We start from the raw sequence: 16,993 nt of genomic DNA, 5'->3' as shown, positions 1-16,993 counted from the left end.
GACAGGGTCTATCATTGAGTAGATAGGGCCTATCATTGTTTAGACAGGGTCTATCATTGAGTAGACAGGGTGTATCATTGAGTAGACAGGGCCTATCATTGAGTAGACAGGGTCGATTATTGTGTAGACAGGGCCTATCATTGAGTAGACAGGGCCTATCATTGTTTAGACAGGGTCTATCATTGAGTAGACAGGGTCTATCATTGAGTAGACAGGGTCTATCATTGAGTAGACAGGGCCTATCATTGTTTAGACAGGGTCTATCATTGAGTAGACAGGGTGTATCATTGAGTAGACAGGGCCTATCATTGAGTAGACAGGGTCGATCATTGAGTAGACAGGGCCTATCATTGAGTAGACAGGGTCGATCATTGAGTAGATAGGGCCTATCATTGAGTAGACAGGGCTTATCATTGAGTAGACAGGGCCTATCATTGTGAGACAAGGCCTATCATTGAGTAGACAGGGCTTATCATTGAGTAGACAGGGTCTATCATTGAGTTGACAGGGCCTATCATTGAGTAGACAGGGTCTATCATTGAGTAGACAGGCCCTATCATTGTGTAGACAAGGCCTATCATTGAGTAGACAGGGCCTATCGTTTTGCAGACAGGGTCTATCATTGAGTAGACAGGGCCTATCATTGTTTAGACTGGGTCTCTCATTGAGTTGACAGGGCCTATCATTGTTTAGAAAGGGTCTATCATTGAGTAGACAGGGTGTACCATTGAGTAGACAGGGCCTTTCATTGAGTAGACAGGGTCGATCATTGTGTAGACAGGGCCTATCATTGAGAAGAGAGGGCCTATCATTTTGTAGACAAGGCCTATCATTGAGTAGACAGGGCCTATCATTTTGTAGACAGGGTCTATCATTGAGTAGAGAGGGTCGATCATTGTTTAGACAGGGTCTATCATTGAGTAGACAGGGTGCATCATTGAGTAGACAGGGCCTATCATTGAGTAAACAGGGTCGATCATTGAGTAGACAGGGACTATCATTGAGTAGACAGGGCCTATCGTTGTGTAGACAGGGCCTATCATTGTGTAGACAGGGCCGATCATTGTGTAGACAGAGCCTATCATTGAGTAGACAGGGCCTATCATTGAGTAGACAGGGTCTATCATTGAGTAGATAGGGCCTATCATTGTTTAGACAGGGTCTATCATTGAGTAGACAGGGTGTATCATTGAGTAGACAGGGCCTATCATTGAGTAGACAGGGTCGATTATTGTGTAGACAGGGCCTATCATTGAGTAGACAGGGCCTATCATTGTTTAGACAGGGTCTATCATTGAGTAGACAGGGTCTATCATTGAGTAGACAGGGTCTATCATTGAGTAGACAGGGCCTATCATTGTTTAGACAGGGTCTATCATTGAGTAGACAGGGTGTATCATTGAGTAGACAGGGCCTATCATTGAGTAGACAGGGTCGATCATTGAGTAGACAGGGCCTATCATTGAGTAGACAGGGTCGATCATTGAGTAGATAGGGCCTATCATTGAGTAGACAGGGCTTATCATTGAGTAGACAGGGCCTATCATTGTGAGACAAGGCCTATCATTGAGTAGACAGGGCTTATCATTGAGTAGACAGGGTCTATCATTGAGTTGACAGGGCCTATCATTGAGTAGACAGGGTCTATCATTGAGTAGACAGGGCCTATCATTGTGTAGACAAGGCCTATCATTGAGTAGACAGGGCCTATCGTTTTGCAGACAGGGTCTATCATTGAGTAGACAGGGCCTATCATTGTTTAGACTGGGTCTATCATTGAGTTGACAGGGCCTATCATTGTTTAGAAAGGGTCTATCATTGAGTAGACAGGGTGTACCATTGAGTAGACAGGGCCTTTCATTGAGTAGACAGGGTCGATCATTGTGTAGACAGGGCCTATCATTGAGAAGAGAGGGCCTATCATTTTGTAGACAAGGCCTATCATTGAGTAGACAGGGCCTATCATTTTGTAGACAGGGTCTATCATTGAGTAGAGAGGGTCGATCATTGTTTAGACAGGGTCTATCATTGAGTAGACAGGGTGCATCATTGAGTAGACAGGGCCTATCATTGAGTAAACAGGGTCGATCATTGAGTAGACAGGGACTATCATTGAGTAGACAGGGCCTATCGTTGTGTAGACAGGGCCTATCATTGTGTAGACAGGGCCGATCATTGTGTAGACAGAGCCTATCATTGTGTAGACAAGGCCTATCATTGAGTAGAGAGTGCCTATCATTGTGTAGACAGGGTCTATCATTTTGTAGACAGGGCCTATCATTGTGTAGACAGGGCCTATCATTTTGTAGACAGGGCCTATCGTTGTGTAGACAGGGCCTATCATTTTGTAGACAGTGCCTATCATTGTGTAGACAGGGCATATCATTTTGTAGACAGGGCCTATCATTGTGTAGACAGGGCCTATCATTGAGTAGACAGGGTCTATCATTGAGTGGACAGGGCCTATCATTGTTTAGACAGGGTCTATCATTGAGTAGACAGGGCCTATCATTGTTTAGACAGGGTCTATCATTGAGTTGACAGGGCCTATCATTGAGTAGACAGGGCTATCATTGTGTAGACAAAGCCTATCATTGAGTAGACAGGGCCTATCATTTTGTAGACAGGGTCTATCATTGAGTCGACAGGGCCTATTTTTTTTTATGACAGGGTCTATCATTGAGTAGACAGGGTGTATCATTGAGTAGACAGGGCCTATCATTGAGTAGACAGGGTCGATCATTGAGTAGACAGGGACTATCATTGAGTAGACAGGGCCTATCGTTGTGTAGACAGGGCCTATCATTGAGTAGACAGGGCCTACCATTCTGTAGACAGGCTCTATCATTCAGTAGACAGGGCCTATCATTGAGTAGGGAGGGCCAACCATTGTGTAGACATGGCCTATCATGGAGTAGACAGGGCCTATCATTGTGTAGACAGGGCCTATCGTTGTGTCGACAGGGTCTATCATTGTTTAGAGATTGTCTATCATTGTCTAGGCAGCGTCTATCATTGAGGAGGCAGGGCCGATCATTGTGTAGACAGGACCTATCATTGAGTAGACAGGGCCTATCATTGTGTAGACAGAGCCTGTCATTGATTAGACAGGGCCTACCATTGTGTAGACAGGGCCTATCATTGAGTAGACAGGGCCTATCCTTGAGTAGACAGGGCCTATCATTGTGTAGACAGGGCCTATCATTGAGGAGTAAGGGCCTATTATTATGTAGACAGAGCTTATCGTTGAGTAGACAGGGCATAAGATTCTGTAGACAGGGCCTATCATTGCGGAGCCAGGGTCTTTCATTGGTTAGACAGAGCTTATCATTTTTTAGACAGGTTCTATCATTGAGTTGACAGGGCCTATCACTGAGTAGATAGGGCCTATCATTGAGTAGTCAGGGCCTATCATTGTTTAGACAGTGTCTATCATTGAGTTGACAGGGCCAATCATTGAGTAGACAGGGCCTATCGTTGAGTAGACAGGGCCTGTCATTGTTTAGACAGGGTCTGTCATTGAGTTGACAGGGCCTATCATTGAGTAGACAGGGTCTATCATTGAGTAGATAGGGCCTATCATTGTTTAGACAGGGTCTATCATTGAGTAGACAGGGTGTATCATTGAGTAGACAGGGCCTATCATTGAGTAGACAGGGTCGATCATTGTGTAGACAGGGCCTATCATTGAGTAGACAGGGCCTATCATTGAGTAGACAGGGCCTATCATTGTTTAGAGAGGGTCTATCATTGAGTTGACAGGGCCTATCATTGAGTAGACAGGGTCTATCATTGAGTAGACAGGGCCTATCATTGTTTAGACAGGGTCTATCATTGAGTAGACAGGGTGTATCATTGAGTAGACAGGGCCTATCATTGAGTAGACAGGGCCTGTCATTGTTTAGACAGGGTCTATCATTGAGTTGACAGGGCCTATCATTGAATAGACAGGGTCTATCATTGAGTAGATAGGGCCTATCATTGTTTAGACAGGGTCAATCATTGAGTAGACAGGGTGTATCATTGAGTAGACAGGGCCTATCATTGAGTAGACAGGGTCGATCATTGTGTAGACAGGGCCTATCATTGAGTAGACAGGGCCTATCATTGAGTAGACAGGGCCTATCATTGTTTAGACAGGGTCTATCATTGAGTTGACAGGGCCTATCATTGAGTAGACAGGGTCTATCATTGAGTAGACAGGGCCTATCATTGTTTAGACAGGGTCTATCATTGAGTAGACAGGGTGTATCATTGAGTAGACAGGGCCTATCATTGAGTAGACAGGGTCGATCATTGAGTAGACAGGGCCTATAATTGAGTAGACAGGGTCGATCATTGAGTAGACAGGGCCTATCATTGAGTAGACAGGGCTTATCATTGAGTAGACAGGGCCTATCATTGTGAGACAAGGCCTATCATTGAGTAGGCAGGGCCTATCATTTTGCAGACAGGGTCTATCATTGAGTAGAGAGGGCCTATCATTGTTTAGACAGGGTCTATCATTGAGTTGACAGGGCCTATCATTGAGTAGACAGGGTCTATCTTTGAGTAGACAGGGCCTATCATTGTGTAGACAAGGCCTATCATTGAGTAGACAGGGCCTATCGTTTTGCAGACAGGGTCTATCATTGAGTAGACAGGGCCTATCATTGTTTAGACAGGGTCTATCATTGAGTTGACAGGGCCTATCATTGTTTAGAAAGGGTCTATCATTGAGTAGACAGGGCCTATCATTGAGTAGACAGGGCCTATCATTGAGTAGACAGGGTCGATCATTGTGTAGACAGGGCCTATCATTGAGTAGAGAAGGCCTATCATTTTGTAGACAAGGCCTATCATTGAGTAGACAGGGCCTATCATTTTGTAGACAGGGTCTATCATTGAGTAGAGAGGGTCTATCATTGTTTAGACACGGTCTATCATTGAGTAGACAGGGTGTATCATTGAGTAGACAGGGCCTATCATTGAGTAGACAGGGTCGATCATTGAGTAGACAGGGACTATCATTGAGTAGACAGGGCCTATCGTTGTGTAGACAGGGCCTATCATTGTGTAGACAGGGCCGATCATTGTGTAGACAGAGCCTATCATTGTGTAGACAAGGCCTATCATTGAGTAGACAGTGCCTATCATTGTGTAGACAGGGTCTATCGTTTTGTAGACAGGGCCTATCGTTGTGTAGACAGGGCCTATCATTTTGTAAAACAGGGCCTATCGTTGTGTAGACAGGGCCTATCATTTTGTAGACAGTGCCTATCATTGTGTAGACAGGGCATATCATTTTGTAGACAGGGCCTATCATTGTGTAGACAGGGCCTATCATTGAGTAGACAGGGCCGACCATTGTGTAGACAGGGCCGATCATTGTGTAGACAGGGCCGATCATTGTGTAGACAGGGCATTTTTAAGTGTAGACAGGGCCGATCATTGTGTAGACAGGGCTTATCGTTGTGTAGACAGGGCCTATCGTTGTGTAGACAGGGCCTATCATTTTGTAGACAGTGCCTATCATTGTGTAGACAGGGTCTATCATTGTGTTGACAGGGCCTATTATTGAGGGGAAAGGGCCTATCAGTAAGTAGACAGGGCCTATCATTGTGTAGACAGGGTCTATCATTGAGTAGGCAGAGCCTATCATTGAGTAGACAGGGCGTATCATTGAGTAGACATGGCCTATCATTTTTGTTTATAATTTTAAAGTACCAAATTTATTTTTTCCAATTAAGTGGCTATTTAGCGCGGCCAATCCACCTATCCTGCACATCTTTTGGGCTGTTGGGGCGAAATCCACGCAAACACGGAGAGAATGTGCAAACTCCACATAGACAGTGACCCAGAGCTGGGATCGAACCTGGGACCTCGGCGCCATGAGGCAGCAATGCTAACCACTGTGCACCATGCTGCCCAACAGGGCTTATCGTTGAGTAGACAGGGCCTATAATTGAGTAGGCAGACCCTATCATTGAGTAGACAGGGCCTGTCATTGTTTGGAGAGTGTCTATCATTGTGTAGGCAGCGTCTATCATTGAGTAGACAGGGCATACCATTCTGTCGACAGGTTCTATCATTGAGTAGACAGGGCCTATCATTGTGTAGACCTGGCCTATCATTGTGTAGACATGGCCTATCATGGAGTAGACAGGGCCTATCATTGTGTAGACAGGGCCTGTCAGTGTGTAGGGAGAGCCTATCTTTGGGTATAGAGGGCCTATCATTGAGTAGACATGGCCTATCATTGTGTAGACAAGGCTTATTATTGTGAAGGCTGGGCCTATCATTCTGTAGAAGGGCCTATTATTGGGGAGAAAGGGCCTATCATTGAGAAGACAGTGCCTATCATTGAGTAGACAGGGTCTATCGTTGAGTAGACAGGGCCTATCGTTGAGTAGACAGGGCCTATCATTGTGTAGAAAGGGCCTATTAATGATTAGAAAGGGCCTATCATTTTATAGACAGGGCCTATCATTGAGTAGACAGGGCCTATCGTTGTGTAGACAGGGCCGATCATTGTTTAGAGAGTGTCTATCATTGTCTCGGCAGCGTCTATCATTGAGTAGACAGGGCCGATCATTGTGTAGACAGGACCTATCATTGAGTAGACAGGGCCTATCATTGTGTAGACAGGGCCTATCATTGAGTAGACAGGGCCTACCATTGTGTAGACAGGGCCTACCATTGTGTAGACAGGGACTATCATTGAGGAGACAGGGCCTATTATTATGTAGACAGAGCTTATCTTTGAGTAGACAGGGCATAAGATTATGTGGACAGGGCTTTTCATTGCGGATCCAGGGTCTTTCATTGGGTAGACAGAGCCTATCATTGTTTAGACAGGGTCTGTCATTGAGTTGACAGGGCCTATCATTGAGTAGACAGGACCTATCATTGAGTAGACAGGGTGTATCATTGGGTAGACAGGGCCTATCATCGAGTAGACAGGGTCGATCATTGTGTAGACAGGGCCTATCATTGAGTAGACAGGGCCTATCATTGTTTAGACAGGGTCTATGATTGAGTTGACAGGGCCTATCATTGAGTAGACAGGGTCTATCATTGAGTAGACAGGGCCTATCATTGTTTACACAGGGTCTATCATTGAGTAGACAGGGTGTATCACTGAGTAGACAGGGCCTATCATTGAGTAGACAGGGCCTATCATTGTGTAGACAGGGCCTATCATTGTTTAGACAGGGTCTATCATTGATTAGACAGGACCTATCATTGAGTAGACAGAGCCTATCATTGAGGAGACAGGGTCTATCATTGGGTAGACAGGGCCTAGTGTCGAGTAGACAGGGCCTATAATTGAGTAGACAGGGCTTATCATTGTGTAGACAGGGCCTATCATTGAGTAGACAAAGCACACGATTGTGTAGACACGGCCTATCATTGAGTAGACAGGACCTATCATTGAGTAGACAGGGCCTATCATTGTGTAGACATGGCCTATCATTGAGTAGACTGGGCATAAGATTGTGTAGACAGGGCCTATCATTGAGTAGACAGGACCTATCATTGAGTAGACCGGGCCTATCATTGAGTAGACAGGGCCTATCATTGAGTAGCCAGGGCCTATCATTGAGTAGACAGGGCCTATCATTGCGTAGACACGTTCTATCATTGTGTAGAGAGGGCCTATCATTGTGTAGACAGGGCATAAGATTGTGTAGACAGGGCCTATCATTGAGTTGACAGGACCTATCATTGAGTAGACAGGGCCTATCATTGTGTAGACAGGGTATATCATTGTTTAGACAGTGTCTATCATTGAGTAGACAGGGCCTATCATTGTGTAGACAGGGCCTATCATTGAGTAAATAGGGCCTATCATTGAGCAGACAGGGCCTATCATTGAGCAGACAGGGTGAATTATTGAGTAGACAGGGCCTATCATTGAGTAGACAGGGCCCATCATTGTGTAGAAAGGGCCTATCATTGAGTAGACAGGGCCTATCATTGAGTAGACAGAGCCTATCATTGTGTAGACTGGGTCTACCATTGAGTAGACAGGGCCTATCATTGAGTAGACAAGTCTTATTATTGGGGGAAAGGCCTATCATTGAGTAGACAGGGCCTATCATTGTGTAGACAGGGCCTATCATTGAGTAGACAGGACGTATCTTTGTGTAGAACGGGCCTATTAATGATTAGAAAGGGCCTATCATTGAGTAGACAGGGCCTATCGTTGAGTAGACAGGGCCTATCATTGAGTAAACAGAGCCTATTACTGGGTAGAAAGGGCCTATAATTGTGTAGACATGGCCTATCATGGAGTCGACAGTGTCTATCATTGAGTAGACATGACCTATCGTTGTGTAGACATGGCCTATCATTTTTGTTTATAATTTTAAAGTACCCAATTTATTTTTTCCAATTAAGGGGCAATTTAGCGCGGCCAATCCACCTATCCTGCACATCTTTTGGGCTATGGGGGCGAAATCCACGCAAACACGGAGAGAATGTGCAAACTCCACATAGACAGTGACCCAGAGCTGGGGTCGAACCTGGGACCTCGGCGCCATGAGGCAGCAATGCTAACCACTGTGAACCATGCTGCCCAACAGGGCCTATCGTTGTGTAGACAGGGCCTATAATTGAGTAGGCAGACCCTATCATTGAGTAGACAGGGCCAGTCATTGTTTAGAGAGTGTCTTTCATTGAGTAGACAGGGCCTATCATTGTGTAAACAGGGCCTATCATTGAGTAGACAGGGCCTATCATTATGTAGACAGGTTCTATCATTGAGTAGACAGGGCCTATCATTGTGTAGACATGGCCTATCATTGAGTAGACAGGGCCTCTCATTGAGTAGACAAGTCCTATCATTGTGTAGACAGGGCCTATCATTGTGTAGACAGGGCCTATCAGTGTGTAGGGAGAGCCTATCATTGGGTATAGTGGGCCTATCATTGAGTTGACAAGGCCTATCATTGTGTAGACAGGGCCTATCATTTTGTAGACAGGTCCTACCATTTTGTAGACAGAGCCTATTACTGAGTAGACAGGACCTATCATTGAGAAGACAGGGCATAAGATTGTGTAGACAGGGCCTATCATTGAGGAGACAGGGTCTATCATTGTGTAGACAGGGCCTATCATTGAGTAGACAGGGCCCATCATTGAGTAGCCGGACAGTATCATTGAGTAGACAGGGTTTATCATTGTTTAATTGTTTAAACAGTGTCTTTCATTGAGTAGACAGGGCCTATCATTCAGTTGACAGGGTCTATCATTGATTTGACAGGGCCCATCATTGTGTAGTCAGGGACCATCATTGTGCAGAAAGGGCCTATTATTGAGTAGTCAGGGCCTATCATTGAGCAGACAGGGCCTATCATTGAGTAGTCAGGGCCCATCATTGTGTAGAAAGAGCCTATTATTGAGTAGACAGGGCCTATCATTGTGTAGAAAGGGCCTATCATTGAGTAGAAAGGGCCTATCATTGTGTAGACAGGGCCTATCATTGTGTAGAGAGGGCCTATCATTGTGTAGACAGGGCCTATCATTGAGGAGACAGGGTCAATCATTGTGTAGACAGGGCCTATCATTGAGTAGACAGGGCATATCATTGAGTAGCCGGACACTATCATTGAGTAGACAGGGTTTATCATTGAGTTGACAGGGTCTATCATTGATTTGACAGGGCCCATCATTGCGTAAACAGGGCCTATTATTGGGGGAAAAGGACCTATTAATGAGTGGTCAGGGCCTATCATTGAGTAGTCAGGGACCATCATTGTGTAGAAAGGGCCTATTATAGAGTAGTCAGGGCCTCTCATTGAGCAGACAGGGCCTATCATTGAGTAAACAGAGCCTATTACTGGGTAGAAAGGGCCTATAATTGTGTAGACATGGCCTATCATGGAGTCGACAGTGTCTATCATTGAGTAGACAGGACCTATCTTTGTGTAGACATGGCCTATCATTTTTGTTTATAATTTTAAAGTACCCAATTTATTTTTTCCAATTAAGGGGCAATTTAGCACGGACAATCCACCTATCCTACACATCTTTTGGGCTGTTGGGGCGAAATCCACGCAAACACGGAGAGAATGTGCAAACTCCACATAGACAGTGACCCAGAGCTGGGGTCGAACCTGGGACCTCGGCGCCATGAGGCAGCAATGCTAACCACTGTGAACCATGCTGCCCAACAGGGCCTATCGTTGTGTAGACAGGGCCTATAATTGAGTAGGCAGACCCTATCATTGAGTAGACAGGGCCAGTCATTGTTTAGAGAGTGTCTATCATTGAGTAGACAGGGCCTATCATTGTGTAGACAGGGCCTATCATTGAGTAGACAGGGCCTATCATTATGTAGACAGGTTCTATCATTGAGTAGACAGGGCCTATCATTGTGTAGACATGGCCTATCATTGAGTAGACAGGGCCTCTCATTGAGTAGACAAGTCCTATCATTGTGTAGACAGGGCCTATCATTGTGTAGACAGGGCCTATCAGTGTGTAGGGAGAGCCTATCATTGGGTATAGTGGGCCTATCATTGAGTTGACAAGGCCTATCATTGTGTAGACAGGGTCTATCATTTTGTAGACAGGTCCTACCATTTTGTAGACAGAGCCTATTACTGAGTAGACAGGACCTATCATTGAGAAGACAGGGCATAAGATTGTGTAGACAGGGCCTATCATTGAGTAGACAGGGCCCATCATTGAGTAGCCGGACACTATCATTGAGTAGACAGGGTTTATCATTGTTTAATTGTTTAAACAGTGTCTTTCATTGAGTAGACAGGGCCGATCATTCAGTTGACAGGGTCTATCATTGATTTGACAGGGCCCATCATTGTGTAGTCAGGGACCATCATTGTGCAGAAAGGGCCTATTATTGAGTAGTCAGGGCCTATCATTGAGCAGACAGGGCCTATCATTGAGTAGTCAGGGCCCATCATTGTGTAGAAAGAGCCTATTATTGAGTAGACAGGGCCTATCATTGTGTAGAAAGGGCCTATCATTGAGTAGAAAGGGCCTATCATTGTGTAGACAGGGCCTATCATTGTGTAGAGAGGGCCTATCATTGTGTAGACAGGGCCTATCATTGAGGAGACAGGGTCAATCATTGTGTAGACAGGGCCTATCATTGAGTAGACAGGGCATATCATTGAGTAGCCGGACACTATCATTGAGTAGACAGGGTTTATCATTGTTTAAACAGTGTCTATCATTGAGTAGACAGGGCCTATCATTGAGTTGACAGGGTCTATAATTGATTTGACAGGGCCCATCATTGCGTAAACAGGGCCTATTATTGGGGGAAAAGGACCTATTAATGAGTGGTCAGGGCCTATCATTGAGTAGTCAGGGACCATCATTGTGTAGAAAGGGCCTATTATAGAGTAGTCAGGGCCTCTCATTGAGCAGACAGGGCCTATCATTGAGTAGTCAGGGCCCATCATTGTGTAGAAAGGGCCTATTATTGAGTAGACAGGGTTTATCATTGAGTAGACAGGGCCTATCATTGAGTAGACAGGGCCTATCATTCAGTAGACAGGACCTATCATTGAGTAGACAGGGCCTATCATTGTGTAGACAGGTTCTATCATTGTGTAGACAGGGCCTATCATTGAGTAGACAGGGCCTATCATTGAGTAGAAAGGGCCTATCATTGAGTAGACAGGGCCTATCATTGTGTAGACATGGCCTATATTTGAGTAGACAGGGCCTATCATTGTGTAGACAGAGCCTATCATTGAGTAGACAGGGCCTATCATTGTGTAGAGAGGGCCTATCATTGTGTAGACAGGGCATAAGATTGTGTAGACAGGGCCTATCATTGAGTAGACAGGACCTATCATTGAGTAGACAGGGCCTATCATTGTGTAGACAGGGTCTATCATTGTGTAGACAGGGCCTATCATTGTGTAGACAGGGCCTATCATTGTGTAGACAGAGCCTATCATTGAGTAGACAGGGTCTATCATTGTGCAGACAGGACTTATCATTGAGTAGACAGGGCATAAGATTGTGTAGACAGGGCCTATCATTGAGAAGACAGGACCTATCATTGAGTAGACAGGGCCTATCATTGTGTAGACAACGCCTATCATTGAGTAGACAGGGCCTATCATTTTGTAGACAGGGCCTAACGTTGAGTAGATAGAGCCTATCATTGTTTAGACAGGGTCTATCATTGAGTTGACAGGGCCTATCATTGAGTAGACAGGGTCTATCATTGTGTGGACAGGGCCTAGCATTGTTTAGACAGGGTCTATCATTGAGTAGACAGGGTGTATCATTGGGTAGACAGGGCCTATCATTGAGTAGACAGGGTCGATCATTGTGTAGACAGGGCCTATCATTGAGTAGACAGGGCCTATCATTGAGTAGACAGGGTCTATCATTGAGTAGACAGGGCCTATCATTGTTTACACAGGGTCTATCATTGAGTAGACAGGGTGTATCATTGAGTAGACAGGGCCTATCATTGAGTAGACAGGGTCGATCATTGTGTAGACAGGGCCTATCATTGAGTAGACAGGGCCTATCATTGTTTAGACAGGGTCTATCATTGAGTTGACAGGGCCTATCATTGTTTAGACAGGGTCTATCATTGAGTAGACAGGGTGTATCATTTTGTAGACAGGGTCTATCATTGAGTAGACAGGGCCAATCATTGTTTCGACAGTGTCTATCATTGAGTAGACATGGCCTATCATTGTTTAGACAGGGTCTATCATTGAGTTGACAGGGCCTATCATTGAGTAGACACGGTCTATCATTGAGTAGACAGGGCCTATCATTGTGTAGACAGGGTGTATCATTGAGTAGACAGGGTGTATCATTGAGTAGACAGGGTGTATCATTGAGTAGACAGGGCCGATCATTGAGTAGACAGGGTCGATCATTGAGTAGGCAGGGACTATCATTGAGTAGACAGGGCCTATCGTTGTGTAGACAGGGCCTATCATTGAGTAGACAGGGCCTACCATTATGCAGACAGGCTCTATCATTCAGTAGACAGGGCCTTTCATTGTGTAGACATGGCCTATCATGGAGTAGACAGGGCCTATCATTGTGTAGACAGGGCCTACCGTTGTGTAGACAGGGTCTATCATTGTTTAGAGAGTGTCTATCATTGTCTAGGCAGCGTCTATCATTGAGTAGACAGGGCCTATCATTGAGTAGACAGGGTGTATCATTGAGTAGACAGGGCCTATCATTGAGTAGACAGGGTCGATCATTGTGTAGACAGGGCCTATTATTGAGGGGAAAGGGCCTATCATTAAGTAGACAGGGCCTATCATTGTGTAGACAGGGTCTATCATTGAGTTGACAGGGCCTATCAATTTGTAGACAGGGCCTATCATTGAGTAGGCAGAGCCTATCATTGAGTAGACAGGGCGTATCATTGAGTAGACATGGCCTATCATTTTTGTTTATAATTTTAAAGTACCAAATTTATTTTTTCCAATTAAGTGGCTATTTAGCACGGCCAATCCACCTATCCTGCACATCTTTTGGGCTGTGGGGGCGAAATCCACGCAAACTAGGATAGAACGTGCAAACTCCACATTGACAGTGACCCAGAGCTGGGATCGAACCTGGGACCTCGGCGCCATGAGGCAGCAATGCTAACCACTGTGCACCATGCTGCCCAACAGGGCCTATCGTTGAGTAGACAGGGCCTATCATTGTGTAGACATGGCCTATATTTGAGTAGACAGGGCTTATCATTGTGTAGACAGAGCCTATCATTGAGTAGACAGGGCCTATCATTGTGTAGAGAGGGCCTATCATTGTGTAGACAGGGCATAAAATTGTGTAGACAGGGCCTATCATTGAGTATACAGGACCTATCATTGAGTAGACAGGGACTATCATTGTGTAGACAGGGTCTATCATTGTGTAGACAGGGCCTATCATTGTGTAGACTGAGCCTATCATTGAGTAGACAGGGTCTATCATTGTGTAGACAGGACTTATCATTGAGTAGACAGGGCATAAGATTGTGCAGACAGGGCCTATCATTGAGAAGACAGGACCTATCATTGAGTAGACAGGGTGTATCATTGGGTAGACAGGGCCTATCATTGAGTAGACAGGGTCGATCACTGTGTAGACAGGGCCTATCATTGAGTAGACAGGGCCTATCATTGTTTAGACAGGGACTATCATTGAGTTGACAGGGCCTATCATTGAGTAGACAGGGTCTATCATTGAGTAGACAGGGCCTATCATTGTTTACACAGGGTCTATCATTGAGTAGACAGGGTGTATCATTGAGTAGACAGGGCCTATCATTGAGTAGACAGGGTCGATCATTGTGTAGACAGGGCCTATCATTGAGTAGACAGGGCCTATCATTGTTTAGACAGGGTCTATCATTGAGTTGACAGGGCCTATCATTGTTTAGACAGGGTCTATCATTGAGTAGACAGGGTGTATCATTTTGTAGACAGTGCCTATCATTGTGTAGACAGGGTCTATCAATGTGTAGACAGGGCCTATCATTGTGTAGACAGGGCCTATCATTGTCTAGACAGGGTCTATCATTGTGTAGACAGGGTCTATCATTGAGTAAACAAGGCCTATCATTGAGTAGACAGTGCCTATCATTGTGTAGAATGGGTCTATCATTATGTAGACAGGGCCTATCATTGTGTAGACAGGGCCAATCATTTTGTAGACAGGGCCTATCGTTGAGTAGACAGGGCCTATCATTTTGTAGACAGTGCCTATCATTGTGTAGACAGGGTCTATCAATGTGTAGACAGGGGCTATCATTGTGTAGACAGAGCCTATCATTGTGTAGACAGGGCCTATCATTGAGTAGACAGGGCCTATCATTGTGTAGACAGGGCCTATCATTGAGTAGACAGGGCCTATCATTGTGTAGACAGGGCCTATCATTGAGTAGACACGACCTATCATTGTGTAGACAGGGCCTATCATTGAGTAGACAGGGCCTATCATTGAGTAGTCAGGGCCTATCATTGAGTAGACAGGGCCTATCATTGAGTAGACAGGGCCTATAATTGAGTGGACAGACCCTATCATTGTCTTGACAGGGCCTATCATTGTGTAGACACGACCTATCATTGTTTAGACAGGGCCTATCATTGAGTAGACAGGGCCTATCATTGTGTAGACAGAGCCTATCGTTGTGTAGACAGGGTCTATCGTTGTGTAGACAGGGCCTATCATTTTTGTTTATAAATTTAAAGTACCCAATTTATTTTTTCCAATTAAGGTGCAATTTAGTGTGACCAGTTCACCTACCCTGCACATTGTTTGGGCTGTGGGAACGAAACCCACGCAAACACAGGGAGAATGTGCAAACTCCACACGGACAGTGACCCAGAGCCAGGATCGAACCTGAGACCTCGGCGCCATGAGGCAGCAATACTAACCACTGTGCCACCAAAAGAAACAACTTTTAACAGAAGCACATCAGGTTTACATTCACTACTGAAAATGCACCAAATGATCAAGAGATAGTTTTTTCATGGCAGAGAGATCAACAGTACACCTGCTTTGTCTGGCTTCAGCTCCAACACTGAAAATGAAACTAAAACACACCTTGCCGCAAACAGCCTAAAATGAAAGTAAAAAGCTGAGAGACAGCCCAGCTCCACCCGCACTCTGACATCATTGATAAACACCCATTTCTTAAAGGTACATTTCTTAAACACACATTTCTTATATGTACTCTCACATGACAGTCTCCTTACCTGAGAAAGGACGTACTGGCGCTGGAGGGTGTGCAGAGGAGATTCACTAGTTTAATCCCAGAGCTGAAGGGGTTGGATTATGAAGAGAGGTTGAATAGACTGCGACTGTACTCGTTGGAATTTAGAAGGATGCGGAGGATCTGACAGAAACATGTAAAATTATGAAGGGAATAGATAGGATAGATGCGGGCAGGTTGTTTCCAATGGCAGGTGAAAGCAGAACTAGGGGGCATAGCCTCAAAATAAGGGGAAGTAGATTTAGGACTGAGTTTAGGAGGAACTTCTTCACCCAAAGGGTTGTGAATCTATGGAATTCCTTGCCCAGTGAAGCAGTTGAGGCTCCTTCATTAAATGTTTTTAAGATAAAGATAGATCGTTTTTTGAAGAATAAAGGGATTAAGGGTAATGGTGTTCGGGCCGGAAAGTGGAGCTGAGTCCAGAGAAGTTCATCCATGATCTCATTGAATGGCGGAGTAGGCTCGAGGGGCCAGATGGCCGACTCCTGCTCCTAGTTCTTATGTTCTTATGTTCTTATGTCTACTCTGCTGTGGGAGGTAAAACAGGTTCCCAATCTGGTTATTGTTACTGTCACTCTGTCAGTGTGAGTCAGTATTGACTTACCTGTGACATTGAGCTGACTCCCTGCTCCATGGATGTAGCTCCACACACTGCAGCTATGGACAGCTGTATCATTGAGGGTCACATTCACAATGGTCAGAATGTAACTGTTCCTGCTGAAATCCTGGGAATGCTGAAAACGGTCCTGGATATCCGGGAACATCCTGATGGTGCCATTTACAAACCAGCTCATCGTCCACTGCCTGTCGTACCCGGGTCTCTGGTGATACCAGTGGACATCAGTGTCATTCACACTGGCATTGTACATGGCACATTGTAACTCCACAGTATCACCCTCTGGCACCTTGCTGATGTTTGGATACTGAATAAAGACTGGGTCAGCCAATCGACCTGTGCATAGCAAACAGATGGAGTTCAATGCAAAGAAATAGATTTTCCATCATTTAAAGTTTAACGATTCATTGAATAAAGTTATATGATGACTTGTTGTTTAATATATGAGTTTCCAAACAGATTGCAATGGACATGATGAAGTGTGTCAGGTGTGACTTAGTGGAAGTGATCACACCTCCGAGTTAGGAGGTCATGGATTTGGTTCCAGTGCAGAGAGTTCCACAGATATCGAGACAATCTGTACAGTATTGAAACTGCTCTTTAGGAGGAGCCATCACTGAACTGAGGGGTTCAGCCAAGTCCATCCTTGCAGCTCGAGATGAAATACC

At 45.1% G+C, this 16,993-nt stretch overlaps 1 protein-coding gene across 1 annotated transcript in view; it reads right to left on the bottom strand.

Moving 5' to 3' along the window:
• The window catches only part of LOC140428480 (uncharacterized), a 97,470-nt gene extending 80,849 nt beyond the window's left edge, over positions 1 to 16,621 (bottom strand). The window contains exon 1 of the mRNA XM_072514999.1: positions 16,314 to 16,621. Coding sequence (XP_072371100.1) covers positions 16,314 to 16,578 — 265 coding nt within the window. The 5' untranslated portion in view covers positions 16,579 to 16,621. The remainder of the gene's footprint in view (positions 1 to 16,313) is intronic.
• Positions 16,622 to 16,993: the final 372 nt, after the last annotated feature.

Source organism: Scyliorhinus torazame, chromosome 1 (genome assembly GCF_047496885.1).
Source record: "Scyliorhinus torazame isolate Kashiwa2021f chromosome 1, sScyTor2.1, whole genome shotgun sequence".
NCBI classification, from domain to species: domain Eukaryota; kingdom Metazoa; phylum Chordata; class Chondrichthyes; order Carcharhiniformes; family Scyliorhinidae; genus Scyliorhinus; species Scyliorhinus torazame.
Note: the sequence above shows the minus strand (reverse complement) of the source record. Positions and strands in the feature narration are given on the sequence as shown.